The sequence below is a fragment of the Eptatretus burgeri genome, chromosome 6 (genome assembly GCF_056783735.1).
Source record: "Eptatretus burgeri isolate ZD-2024b chromosome 6, Ebu_testis_v1, whole genome shotgun sequence".
Classification (NCBI taxonomy): domain Eukaryota; kingdom Metazoa; phylum Chordata; class Myxini; order Myxiniformes; family Myxinidae; genus Eptatretus; species Eptatretus burgeri.
In genome coordinates this window covers 71,410,992-71,426,016 of record NC_140966.1, presented here as the reverse complement: position 1 = coordinate 71,426,016, position 15,025 = coordinate 71,410,992, and the positions used below count along the sequence as shown (strand labels likewise).

Here is a 15,025-nt window from a genome sequence, read left to right as displayed (position 1 = left end):
AGTGTGGCTTTCCAACTATTTATATGGGGCTCATTAAATAGCATATGGGATAATAAACTCATATTACACATCCACCACTGCACAGATATAGTAAGATAATTTAGCTGCCACTGAACCCCATGCTGAGTTTCACAGCAGTCATGTCACCAATGTGCCCGAGTTATGCCTTGATATGCACTGGAGATGGAGTCACAACATTCCATCTGTGAGTTGGTTTTCTCTTTCTTGCATCCATCTCCTCTCATTTATCTGTCTGTTCGGTGGTGTTTTCGTGCGCATTAGATCAGAATCGAACATACTCCATCACATACAGAGAGCCTCTGCATGCTTACTGGGCGTGGCTGCTGCCGTACACGAGCAACTTCCACTTACGGTTTTTGAGGCAACGGTTGGTTCTCTTCAGGGGTCTCTGCCGACTTTCTCAGAAATAAGTTTCCGGTCGTCGTTTGTTGCATTTTGACTTTATTTTTGGCCTCCATGTTTACTGCGCATTCCTAGTTTGGTTTTGTTTCAAAACTTGTGCACCTTGATGAGTTTTTGTCGGTCTTGTCATATCAGGTTTCCCTGAGGCCTTCCCGTCTTCCCGTCTATGTCAACAATGGTGTTTATTTGTATTTTCTCCTTATCACCATCAGTTTTTATTGGCACCACTTTTTGCTCCACCCTCCTTATCCCTCCCAACAATACCCTCTGTTTCATGTCTTCAAGTATAAAAAAATACAACAAAAAAACCTTTTCCCTTCTCACCTTATATGCACGTAACCATGTGACTTCCTGTACCAACTCTTCTTCTTCCTTCAACACCATCTTCCCTGCCAATCCGACTCTGATCGTGAAGGCTTTCACCACGCACCTTCATGACCTTTTCTTCAAACATTTCCTTTACTCTTCCACCCTCTTCCCGAATCTTCAAACAAAAAACAAAAAAACGGTTCTGGTGAGGAGGGTGTATGATGTGGACTCCCAGCAGGATTAAAAACAAACCCATCAAAGGGTGGGGGACCTCCATGTGAGCCAACAGCCATTCATGTCTCGTGATCAACTGTCTGAGGACGTACTCCTACAGTTGCGTTTTACTTGTTCTTTTTGGAGGTTTGTGGCAGGGTTTACACTCAGGCCGCCGGAAAATCCTTCACTCCGCAAAACACAAAAACGCAAAGAAATCTGAAAACTCAGTCTGTGGGAGCACCTCCTGTGCAGCTGCCCTCTACAGGGCAGCTCTCCAAATGACGGGATTGGCGCAAAGCCTTCGGGACCCCCCACTCTTTGATGATGGGAGGAAAACCACGGGGTAACCTTCCAGGGTCAAATCGCAGTAGTATGTATCAGGGTGGTGCTGAGGTGTCGTCCACCAGACGGCGGTCTCCTTGAGTTAACCTGAGGTGGTCCCTTCGGGTGGGTGCCTGGAATGTCCTATCCCGAAGAGAGGATGATCACCTGTCTCTATTATATTCTGCGATCAAGCGTTTGAACATCGGTATTGCAGCACTCTTTGACATTCGGAAACCGGATAGTGGCGAGATCATGGTGGGTGGTTTCACCTACTATTGGTCTGGTCGCTCTGATGGTTACCATGCCCAAGGAGTTGCTGAAACCATGTCTGATAACCTGATTCCAATGATAATTGAGGCAACAACGGTCAACGAGAGTATTATGAGACGACTGATTCGTCAATCCTTGGGTGTCATGTCCCTGGTCTCTGTATATGCTCCGACTCATGCCAGTGATCTCACCGTGAAGGATGCATTCTTTGCAATGCTCAAGTCATTGGTTGATCAGTGCCTCAGGCAAGATACTCTTCTTGTCATGGAGGATTTCAATGCATCGACTGGAAATGAGAGGGATGGTTATGAGACATGTATTGGTCCCATGGGTCTGGAAATGTGAATCAGAATAGCACTAAGTTCCTTGATTTTGCAAGAAGTCATGGACTTATGGTGACTGGTCCATAGTTTCAGCACTCACAGGCTCATCACTGGACTTGGGATTCCAATCGTTCATCTCAGTACTCTGGTACTGAGAGTGCTGTGATATGTGGTGGTACCATCTCTGACATATTTCCAGTTGTTACTGGAGTTTGTCAGGGGTGTGTACTGGCCCCCACACTTTTCAGCACTTGTATGGACTGCATTCTGGGGAGGATGTCAGAGAGATCAAGCTGCGGTGCATCATTTGGGAATGTCAAGATCTCTGACCTTGATTTCACAGATAATGCAGTCATCTTTTCGGAGGCTTAAGATAGCCTTTTGGGGGCCCTCGAGGTGCTGAATGAGAAGTCGGAGCCGCTGGGATTACAGGTTTCCTTGGTCAAAACTAAGATCCAGGCTTTCAATAACATCTTGGATGCTGCTGTCTTGTCTGTGCCTGTTTGTGGTGAGGATGTTGAGGTCGTGGAGAGATTCACTCGAGAGAGAGATTCACACCTTGGCAGTGATATTCATGTCTCTGCTGGCTGTGAGTCAGAGATCAACAGACGTCTGAGTCGGGCCTGGGGAGTCATGGATTCACTGCATCATGGGGTGTGGCGCTGCCGGTACCTGTGTGGGAGGACAAAAGTCCGAGTTTTCAGGTCCTTGGTGCTTACGTTCTTGCTCTATGGATGTGAGACTTGGACTCTGACCAGGGATCTGAAATGGAGACTTAATTCCTTTGGTACCAGGTCTCTTTGGAGAATCCTTGGCTATCGCTGGTCGTACTTTGTGTCCAACCAGCGTTTGCTGAGAGAGACTGAAATAAGATTTTTTACCTGCATAGTCCGTGAGTGTCAGCTGCAGCTGTATGGACATGTGGCTCGTTTTCCTGATGCTGATCCTGCTCACCATATTCTCTCAGCGAGACAGTCTCGTGAGTGGAGGAGGCTTATGGGCCGACCACATGCCTCGTGGTTGCAGCAGGTTGATCGGCATCTCAAGGAGATGGGGATGGGCCAGGCATCTGTCTAGGGGATGGCCAGACGGACGCCCCAGGAGTACCGGCGGAAAGTGGACGCAGCGACACGGTGCTCTGGCGCATGCTCCCATACTCAACCTGATATGATCATTTAAGTCAGGCTTGGGAGAAATCACATATGAGGCCCTAATACTGTATATAATGCTTTGCTAACAGGAATACAGGGGGGACGGGTGGGAGGAGAGGAGGGGGAGCGGAGAGAGGGAGTGGGGAAAGCAGAGAGGTGTGGAGGAGGGAGGAGGCGAACATGAGGGGGAGAGTGTGGAGGGGGAGAAAGGGGGAGGGGGAGAAGAAAAGGGGGTATCTTTGGGGGGGGAGGTGTATAACAATTGCTATGTTGACAGATTATGCATTCTACAAGAATTGACAATTGTGTGTACTAGCACCCTGGAAAAAACCCAATTCCTATACCTTGACCTCCAAGGAGCACTGAAACAGCATTACAGCTCTACCCGAGAAATGATACAAGTTGCACACACATGCTGCCCAAAAATGGATGAAGGAAAGTCTTCTGATGATCATTCATTTCTAAGCAGAATCGCTCTCATGAAACTTGCTAAACCACCTTTCTAAATCCTGTTCCATTCATACTCCAATTGACATTCTACGCCTATTCCCAATCAATTTACTAAATTTCAGTGTTCTTACTTTTCTCCTTATTTTTCTCCTTTTCTCTTACGTGACCAGGGCAACACGTGAACACTTTTCTTACTTACAGCAAAAGCTGCACAAAACAAATCGTCCATACAACTCAATGTAAATTTGAAAATGTATGAAAATATAACGTTTATAATCTGCCAAATCATGAAGTAATTATTTACCAGTGGTGTTACAAAACTCCCCAGGAGCACAAGGAATGCAATCAATGCAGCAGAAGGGTTCTCCTTTCCGGGCAAACTTGCGAGTTCCTGGTGAACATGGTTTGTTGCAAATGGAAATAGGAACCTGAAAAAAACACAATGGATATTTTTGAGTGCGGTTATTAATGCATTTTGAGGTTGTCATTTTCAATAAAAAGATGTATCACAGAAATAAAATGATGTCAATGTAGGAAAAATTTAATGAAAATCAGTAATTACTGAAACCTGTAATTATTCTGAGTCATTTCTTTGTTTTCTTTACTTGGTTGCAGGTTGTTTGTTTCCAGCGCTTTGCAATAAATCACATCAAGGAAGAATCCCTGGAATTCCCAATCAAAATTACCCTGCAATTGCTTTGTAACTAAATTCAGAGACTCAGGGTCTACTTCTTGCTCATTATGGCAGGATGGTGACCTTGCAGTATTTTTCTGGTTCTATTCTGGTCTTGCTCCTCCTACCCTCCACCCTCTTTGTTTGTCCCGATCCTCCAAGTTCCAACACATTCTGCAAAGAACTCTTTGTGATAATAATGACAAAGCATATCAAAATGTAAAGTCCATCCATGTCCGCTTTGTACTCAAACTAAACTTGACGAAAACAACAGTTAAAAACAAAGAAAATGAAATTGTACATTTTATTAATTGATGTTCTCCAAAAAAAAGTTTGTTGAAAATTTGATGACAAAAGCTCAAATGGTAAAAATTTGACTGCGCATCTTGAAGCTCACCTGGATCAGGAGCATCAGTCACTCAAACTCCCCGCAGACCCCCTTGGACCCTGATGTTTTTTTAAGGCGTGAATAAACTTCAATACATCACAGGTGATGAAGGTTGTGGTTAAGTTTCCTTGAAATTGTGTGTGTAGTTTCAGAGAAGAGAGAAAATACCTATTTTGGAGGGCTCAAACCACCCACAGACCCCCCACCCCCCCCCCAAATATGTTTTGTGCATGCCATAAACAAGCTTTGGTACATCATGGGTGATGAAGATTGTGGTCATGTTTCATCAAAATAATGTGTAGTTTCGGAGAAGAGAGCAAATACCGATTTTGGAGGGGGGGTCAACCCCCCCCCCACCCATAGACCCCTTTAATGAGCACAGATTTTGATGTGGTCAATATACCTTCGTTCGGCATCAGATATGAAGTTTGTGGCCAAGTTTCATCACAATCATGTTTGGTTCAAGCGATAATGACTGAAGTATTTACTAACTGACTCACTCATTCACACTGCTCAATCACATAAGATCACTGGACTAAAGTCCTGGTGAGATTTAAGCGTTATGGCCTGGACAGATACACTGAAGCTCAATTTTAAATGAATAAAGCAATTTGTAAACAATGAAAAATATATATATGATCACTGGACCTGCAGCTTATCTGAGCCCTGGCCTGATGTTGGAACTCAAATTTGGTTGCATTCTGATTGGTGGGAGTAGTGTCAAAAGGGATGCTTTTATACAGCAATATCTACCATTTCTCAAAGTCACAATATTTGCTCGCTTTCACTCACTCATATTTCTCCTTTTCAAATTGGTACACATTACTTCATCAGAGCCCTCCCTTTTGAACTACTCCCCCTGCCGGGAGCTGGGATTTTCCCCCTTTCACATGATCATTTCTTTAATCAAATTGAGTTGTCATATAGAGATACTAAAATATTTATGTTTCATTTTGCAGGAAAAACTTAATTTATTCATCAATTAAAAATAATGCTGCAGTAGCCTATTAACCCCCACCAATTGCTTTCTTATTTACCCCCTCGGTGTATAAATATATAACATCCTCTGTAAATAACGTCCATCCATCCATTGGGGCCATACTCTGTGCAGAGCATTGATGCTGCCTTGGCAGTCTCCTTGGCTATTGGGCACAATCCTGGGCAGGTGGCCACTCCGACACAGCATAACAGCAAGCTCGCACTCATTTTGTCGACCTCAGAAGGATGACAGGCAGAATTCACCCACCTGGGATTAATTCAACAGCCAAGTGGGATTTTAACTCAGGATTCTGGGATCCCAAGCCCACCACCTTTACCATTAAGCCAACACCACACATATGTAATCTCTTCTGTACATAAAAGCCCCCATTGCTTTCTTATTTACCACCTCTGTATATAAATGATGTTTACAACTTCTTATTGTATTCATTTTTCAAAACCCTTTGAAAACTTGGTTTATTAATTAATTTGGATGCTTGTTTCCAAGATGTAGAAAGTCTTATGATTACTTTACTCCTAACATTTTCCAGTCTTTCCAAATACAATTTTTTTTTACAAATTTATAAAAGTTCTTCTCAAAATCATTTGAAGCAAGCTGTTATCATTTTGTGTTAAAATCACCTGGCCTGTCTTCAGAACTAAGGTCCCTCACATGAGGCAAAAATGATACTCAGGAGATGGAAAATGTTATTCCCTTCCTTTGAGAGACACTCCCGAAAAAACCCATTGTTTTCTCATTTCTCATCTCATATTTACTTCCAACAGTTGATTTAATGTTATAACAAAACCCGCAAGGGATATGCCTTTGATATCCGTCTTTTCCAAGAAGCTCTCAAAATCAGCATATATTACAAATGGCTGTTTTATACATATACAATGATGCACCAACATATTATGACCACCTGCCTAATATATGCAGTTGGTCCTCCGTGTGCCGCCAAAACAGCGCCAACCCGCCGAGGCATGGACTCCACAACACCCTTGAAAGTGTTCTGTGGTATTAGTCCATGGGCCCAGGCATATATCGGTACCATCTGAGGAAACCAAACTTGAGGGCTACTAAGTTGTTGGTAGGGACTATATGATTATTTCAATATGTGATAACCGTTCCAGAAGAGCAGCTAAGTGAATGTATTTTGCATTTTTACCATTTTACCATTCTGAGATATTGGTGTTTTGGGGGAAAATCACACAATGGACTATTGACACATCCCATTAAGGTAATATCATTCAATAACAGCTCAGGATATCCAGATTTGTTATCTGCACACTTAGAACAAGCATACTTCCCATCTTGAGGAACATCTCAGTTCAGATCGGCACCACAAACCCATTCGGATGGATTCCCATGGATCAGACGATCGAGGAGACTGTCAACAAAGACACACAGACACCTGGAGGAACGAAAGGATTCAGCCTGAATCCAGGAGCTGTGACCCGATACTATCTGACGTCAGATTACCGCAGCATGTACCTTGGGCACCTGAGGGATATGGTAGGTCGAAGTCACTCCCAGCTGAACCATCCAGATCTGCAGTTACCTAGGATCTGGAGGGATGAGGCTGACATCCAATCCTTGATGGATCTCATGGAGAACAGCTGGCTGGATCCACCGAGTCCTGATCAAGCACAGTTTGTCAGCTTGTCGACCGCTACTGTTGCTCCTCCTGATTTTGCCAATGACCTCCTCGTGGCTAGCATGGTAGGAGAGGAGGAATACCAGGATTTCAAGAAGAAACGCCTGGAGACAAATCCACCTACTGCACAGTTCAATGACAAGATGACAAAAAGGAACTTGAAAACATTCACCCACATCTGGAAGAAACCAACCAGCAAAGCGCAGGCCAAAGAAATTGTTCTCAAGGGTGACAGGAACCTGTTTGGGCACATGATCCTCGTTGTTCAGAGTCGAGATCTGCACATGAGAGATGTCTTGGCGCACCCCCTGGGGCCCTTTCCATGGTCAATTGGTAATGGCGATGGATCTCTGCAGAAGACGAACAAAGCAACCCTTGCCAGAGAGCTGGAAAAGAGTGTTTCTCCCGCTGAAGTTATTGCAGAGCCAACAGCAACTGTCATTGATGGCATGAGTCTGGTACGGAAGATGAAAGGGAATGACAAGACGTTTTCACAGCTGGTTGAAGCGACTGTCAACGGCTCTTCATGATGGAGCCCAGAGTAAACGCATTGATGTTGTCTTCGATGTTTACCGAGAGACATCCATCAAAGACGCAGAGAGATGCAACAGAGGTGAAAGCACAGCAATCCAGTTCAGGAGCATCGCACCGGGCCACAACATTCAGCAGTGGAGGAAACTGCTCTGCAGCTCTTCCAACAAGTCAAGTCTAATCAAGTTCCTGGTAGAGGAGTGGAAAGAACCAAAAAGCAGGGAGAAACTGAAGGAAAAGTTGCTCTATGTAACCTGCGAGGAGGTCTGCTACAAGCTCACCAAGGACCACTGGGAGGAAGTGGCAGAGCTGAAGTCCACGCAGGAGGAAGCAGACACCCGAATGCTTCTGCATGCTGTGCATGCAGCAGAGGCTGGGTACAAGGCTGTGGTGATCACTGACGAAGATACAGATGTCCTCGTGCTGTGTCTTGCCTTCAATAAGGACATCCCATGCCCCGTGTATCAGAAGTGTGGTACGCAAACCCGCACACGGTTCCTAGACATTGACAAGCTTGCTAGATCGACGGGAGACAGTGTCTGTGATGCCCTGGTTGGACTGCACGTGTTCTCCGGTTGTGATACAGTCCCATGGACTATAAGCTGCCAGTCTGCAATGGTTATCACATCAAAATATGATATATATATATATATATATATATATATATATATATATATATATATATATATATACACTAATTCAAAAATCATAACTAGGATTGGTTTCCTTAGATGGTACCGACAAGTGGAATTTCTGGCCTGGGCCCATGGACTATATCTGGCACCAAAACATTAGCAGCAGATCCTTCAAGTCCTGAAAGTTGCAAGGTGGAGCCGCCGTGGATCAGACTTTTCGGTCCAGCACATCCCACAGATGCTCAATCGGATTGAAATCTGTTCAATTTGGAGACCAGGGCAACACGTGAACACTTCATCATGTTCCTCAAACCATTCCCAAACAATGTGTGTAGTGTGGCAGGGCACATTATCCTGCTGAAAGAGGCCACTGCCATCAGGGATTACCATTGCCATGAAGGGGCGAATGTGGTCTGCAACGTTGTTTAGGGAGGTGACACGTGTCAAATTGACGTCCACATGAATGGCCGGACCCACGGTTTCCCAGCAGAACTTTACCCAGAGTATCACATTCCCTCCACCTGCTTATGTCTTCCCACAGCACATCTTGGTGCCATCACTTTCCCAGGTAAACGGCACACTCGTACAGGGCCATCCACGTGATCTAAAAGAAAACGGGACTCATGGGAACAGGCGACCTTCTTCCACTGCTCCAAGGTCCAGTTACAACGCTTGCGTGCCCATTCTAGATGCTTTTGACGGTGGGCAGGAGTCATCATGAGCACTCTGACCGGTCTGCGGCTACACAGTCCCATACGCAGCAGGGTGCGATGCACTGTGGATTGTGACACATTCCTCCTGTGACCACCCGCTGTGCCATCACCGCTTACTGCTCCCGCTGCACCATCACCGCTGCCTGCTCCCACTGCGCCATCACCACTTCCTGCTCCCGCTGTGCCGTCACTGCTGCCTGGTCCCGCTGCGCCATCACCGCTTCCTGCTCCCGCTGTGCCATCATCGCTTCCTGCTCATGCTGCGCCGTCACCGCTTCCTGCTCCCGCTGTGCCGTCACGGCTTCCTGCTCCCGCTGCGCCATCACCGCTTCCTGCTCCCGCTGCGCCATCACCACTTCCTGCTCCTGCTGCGCCATCACCGCTGCCTGTTCCCGCTGCACCACCACAGCTGCCTGGTCCAATTGCACCGTCACCGCTGCCGGCTCCTGCTGCGCCATAACCACTGCCTGCTCCCGCTGCACCATCACAGCTTCCTGCTCCCACTGCGCCGTCAAAACTTCCTGCTCCCGCTGCACCATCACCGCTGCCTGCTCCCACTGCGCCTTCATACATGCGACCATCACAGGTCGGCCCGACTTAGATCGAGATACAAACCAAATGATTCATCACAACAGGACATGATTTTGGACAAAAAAGTTGACGAAAAACACAAATATCAAAACAGAAACAAAAACGAAAGAGCAAAATACAAAGTAAATGTTCCAGAAAATTTAGCTTTCGAAGAACTGGAAGGAGAGCTCACCGACGAGCCATTCACGTGTGCCAATCCCCGAACCGGAAGTCCCCAACTTTGACAACACCACCCCCAATGCTGGTATGAAGAATAAATTTACATGAAACACTGACCTTAATATCGGAGGAGGGTACTATATCCACAATGCAAAAACAGTGCTAAGGCCTTAAGTCTATCTCTAACCCCACCCCAAAATACACAGCAATATATAAGTTTTACAGAGTATTAAAACAAATCAAAAACATGAATATATGAAGAAAAACAAACGGGTCATTCATGATGTTTTGAATGTTTTTTTTTTTGACAATAACGTTATTTAACCCGACCTTATTTGCAGGTGCCTGTGTTTACCCCCATTCTCTCCCCGTCATTTCCTATTCATTCGTGCCCCTGCATGTTGTGTGCAACTGCCCCATTTGCTCCATTGCCAGACCTACTGCCCCATTGCCAGTAAAAGTTGCCTTTTAAACCCTTTGTCACCTCGCTTGTCCATGTGCATCAATTTTGTCTCTAGAACATTGAAGGAAAATGTTAAATTGTACGAAACAAAATGATTGAAGGGTGAGGAGAGGGGGGAGGGGTGATGAGAAGGAGCAGATCTTGAGATATTTTAGAAACAAATCTTTACAAAGGTAGTTATTTATCCAAATTGTTCAGCATATTGATAACTCATTTGTATGTTTGTGGCATTAACATTCTAATAAACTAAATGCAGCTAAATAGTGAAATAAAAAACGAATCTATTAAATTATAACTGTTTACGGAGTCATTTGGGATTATTTCTGAAATACAATGTGGATTTGGAAATTACGTAATCAGAAATAATTGTTCTACCCACACTCCAAGCCCACCCTCACATTCCCTTTTCAATCGATGTAGTGTTGCAACACCCTGCAGTTACTGCTGAACGAGAACAAACTGAAGACAGATTAAAAGATATATAAATCCTTGAAATTGCTTTTCTTTTCAAACATCGTCTGTATATTCAAAGAATAACGTGACAAATCAGGATATATGTCACACATTAATATAAATATTAGTTAACATGTCAATACTATATTTTATGAACATGATGATGGTGCTTATATTTCTACTCAGCAACTTGCCGACTGTAAACTTAGGCATTTACGACACTCAAACTGGGGAAATACCAGCGGAGGATTCAACCAAGAGAATTTTTTTCATTGTGGGATTTTTTCCCATTGGAAATTCATTGGTGATTCATGAATTGTCTTTTACAGAGGCACCTGCAGATCGACACTGCACTGGGTAAGCCGGTTTTATGATTCACATGACTCAGATAATTTTACCCATTGTTAATTTTTTCACAATGCATGTGGTCAATGCCAAGTCAGACAATGTTTTAATAATTAATCATAATTATATGTGATACCACAGCATGATATAGTTAAATTATTTATTTGCAGCTGAAGGTTGAAACGTTTGTTCCATGCAGGATGTTTATTCAAGCATTGCAATGGGCTGTCACCCTGGAGTATGCCATCAAAGAAATAAACGAAAGGAATGATCTTCTTCCAAACATTACATTGACATATGATATTTACGATTCTTGTTTACAAATACCAATTGCCTTGGAAAACAGCTTGAAGTTTTTGCAAGAAAACATTTTTTTAGGAAATAAATCCAAAAGTTTGTGCAAGCCATCTGTAATAATTGGACCATCATCTTCAGAAATTGTAACATTTTTGAATCCATTTCTCACATTATTTAACTTTCCTCAGGTGAGATTTAGTATTTGTGTTTTAATGCAAAAAAATTGTTGATTTGTTTAACCTTTTCCGAGGAGCAATGAAGTTTTAGAGGAAATGAGACAATCCATCAGTTTAAAATTACTATTTTTCTGAAAAAAACTAATTACATATTTGGCATTCTCATGTTGTTGCACATTGCATCTTCTCGCATTTCTTTGTGTTTGTTGCCCCGATAACACTTCGTTACTGCATCTGGGGCATTCAAAAGCATGATCATATCATGCATGACCTGATCTAGGAATGATTGAGTAACCCTACTGTGCAGCTGAGCTGCGACCAATGGTTTAAAGTTATTCTTAAGATTTTGTCATGAAAAGACACCATCGTATTATTTTTTGAAAATTTGCTTCATGCAGTTATGTGAGAAAACAATTAATAACTTATCTTGTCGATGCCATTTAATTTGCAAGATCTTAGCAGTACTGAAGAAAACAACATCACCAAACAACATCCACACCATCACAGAAGACTTGAATAAGAAACAATGTCCATTGATTGGCCATGAGCCGACATGGCTGCAGCTCTTCACGATTAAGGGACCGAAGAAAGACGATCAAAATTTCATCTAAAATTGAGCGTGACATCTATTGGACAGAAATGAGGGAGTCTGGTGAATAATGTCTGAGGAGGGTGCTTTAAATTATGTAAAAAAAAACAATAGAGAAGGTGTGGTTCAATCTTAGATAATGTACAGGTATTTTACAGCACCAAGAGATCATGTTACCTCACTTCTTTGTTATGTTTATCTCATACAGATTTCTCCTTCCATAAAGTGAGAATAAAACAAAATCATCCATCTTCAAATGAGCAAATTTTCTGTTTGTCAATCGAATACACTGTCAATGCAGATTATCTTCCACATCCTCCTCATACCTCGTCACATATTACGTCCACAAATTAGACCAAAAAAATGAAATAATAAGTAACAACGAAGTTAATGGAAGGTGATCCACTTCATCCACCATCACTGCGCCCACAGGAAATTTGTAACAAGGAGTCACACTTTGGTTTGTGGTTGCACAACTGAAACTCGGTGGCGTAATTGTTAGAGCGTTTGCTCCGAGTCTGGGAGGTGGCCATTCAATCCCTCAGTGAATCAGAGCAAATACTTAAAAAATGGGGTGTGCGCATTTCAAAGGGAAAGAGCATGGACAAACAACCAGAATTTTAAAACTATTGTGCAGACTTGTTGGGCCTAATGACCACCTCCTGCATTGAAGTTTCTTGAAAGGGAACTCAAATAACCCACACAGAGCAACAACGTGAGGATGTGCAATAAGATCCTTGACATGAATCTGCAAATGGAGACACAACCAATACCAACATCATCAAGATTGGGACTTTTGCACACTCCTCGAACTTGCTAATGGAGACAAATAATAATGGTCAGGAAGTATAACTTTGAGTCTATTTCTCCCTTACTTGAAAATTATTAATGAGGGCAAGTTCAGGTGTAGTGTCCATGTGTGTATATTATGTTGTTAATATTGACTTCAGCCTGCTTTAAGAGCAACTGACTATACCCTATGAGACACATGGATAAGAAGATTTGAAAACGGGGTTAACATTGAGTTCAAGGATTTCAAGTGAGTTTCACAATACCCAAAATCAAATACTCATATTAGGACACAAATTTCTAAATATGATGTCTTTCATCAATGTGATCTGCTCAGGAAAGTCCACACGTCAACTGCATATTACATGCCATCATCAGAGTTGCATCATGGAACTGAACTGCATAATATAAACAACATGGCCAAAAGTATGCAGACAGCCTTTCAAATTAGTGGATTCAGCTATTTCAGCCACACCTATTGCTGGCAGGTGTATAAAATCAAGCGAACAGCCATGCAATCTCCATCAACAAATATTGGGAGTGGAATGGGCTGTACGAAAGAGCTCAGTGACTTCCAACGTGGCACCGTCATAGGATGCCACATTTCCAACAAGTCAGTCCGTCAAATTTCTACCCTGCTAGAGCTGCCAGTTAACTGTAAGTACTGTTATTGTGAAGAGGAAACATCGAGGAGTAATAACAGCTCAGCCCTGAAGGGGTAAGCCACACAAGCTCACAGAATGTGACCGCTGAGCGCTGAAGTGCATAGCACAAAAAATATCATCTGTCGTCAGTTGCAACACTCAAAACCGAGTTCCAAACTGACACTGGAAGTAACATCAGCACAAGCAATGTTCGGCGAGAGCTTCATGAAACAGGTTTCCATAGCCGAGCAGCTGCACACAAGCCAAAGATCCATCCATCCATCCATTGGGACCATAATCTGTGCAGAGCGTTGGTGCTGCCTAAGCAGTCTCTTTGGCTATTGGACACAATCCTGGACAGGTCGCCACTCCAACACAGTGTACCAGCATGCTGGCACTCATTTTTGCCAACCTCAGAAGGATGACAGACAGAATCAACCCCACCTGGTATTAATCCAACAGCCAAGAGACATTTGAAATCAGGATCCTACGATCCCAAGCCCTCTACCCTAACCATTAAGCCAACCCAGGCAAACAAGCCTAAAATCACGGTGCACAATGCCAAGTGTCGGCTAAAGTGATGTAAAGCTCACCACCATTGGACTCTGGAGCAGTGGAAACATATTATATGGAGTGATGAATCACGCTTCACCATCTGGCAGTCCAACGGACAAATCTGGGTTTGGCGGATGCCAGGAGAACTCTACTTGCCCGAATGCAGTGTCAACTGTAAAGTTTGGTGGAGGAGGAATAATGGTCTGGGGCTGTTTTTCATGGTATGGCTTGGCCCCTTTGTTCCAGTGAAGGTAAATCTTAATGCTCCAGTATACAATGACATTCTGGATAATTCTGTGCTTCCAACTTTGTGGCAACAGTTTGGAGAAGGCTCTTTCCTGTTTAAGCATGACAATTGCCCTGTGCACAAAGCAAGGTCCATACAGAAATGGTTTGTCAAAATCAGTGTGGAAGAACTTGACTGGTCTGAACAGAGCCCTGACCTCAACCACATCGAACACCCTTGGGATGAATTGGAACACCGACTGTGAGCCAGACATAATCACCCAACATCGGTGCCCGACCTCACTCATGCTCTTGTGGCTGAATGGAAGCAAATCCCCGTCGCAATGTTGCAACACCTATTGGAAAGCAGTCATATTGGATTTACCCGAAAACATATGAAAATCTTCTTCTCCAGAACAGCTGGACACATCAAAGGGAAACTTCACAGAAATGTTCCCCAATGCATGCTTGTATAGGGTTGTTCAGGAATAATTGATGTCACATGGTTTGGCAGCCATATTGAATTTAAGAAAAATGTTAAATAATGTTTTCTCTGGAACCGCTTAATCAATTGACGTGAAACTTCAAATTGTGACCTGGTGGTGATGGGGAACAGATGTTATAAATTTTAACTTGATCGGACACATGGTCTGGCAGCCAGAATTATTTAATTTTTTGATGAGGGAGTTTTTTTTTA

At 43.5% G+C, this 15,025-nt stretch overlaps 1 protein-coding gene and 1 pseudogene across 1 annotated transcript in view; both read left to right on the top strand.

The window, feature by feature from the left end:
• The first annotated feature begins 7,612 nt into the window (after window positions 1-7,612).
• Window positions 7,613-8,932, top strand: LOC147025029 (uncharacterized; annotated as a pseudogene).
• A 1,778-nt stretch (window positions 8,933-10,710) lies between these two features.
• LOC147025028 (extracellular calcium-sensing receptor-like) overlaps window positions 10,711-15,025 on the top strand; it is a 35,419-nt gene continuing 31,104 nt past the window's right edge. The window contains exons 1-2 of the mRNA XM_085885584.1: window positions 10,711-11,065; window positions 11,253-11,538. Coding sequence (XP_085741710.1) covers window positions 10,842-11,065; window positions 11,253-11,538 — 510 coding nt within the window. The 5' untranslated portion in view covers window positions 10,711-10,841. The remainder of the gene's footprint in view (window positions 11,066-11,252; window positions 11,539-15,025) is intronic.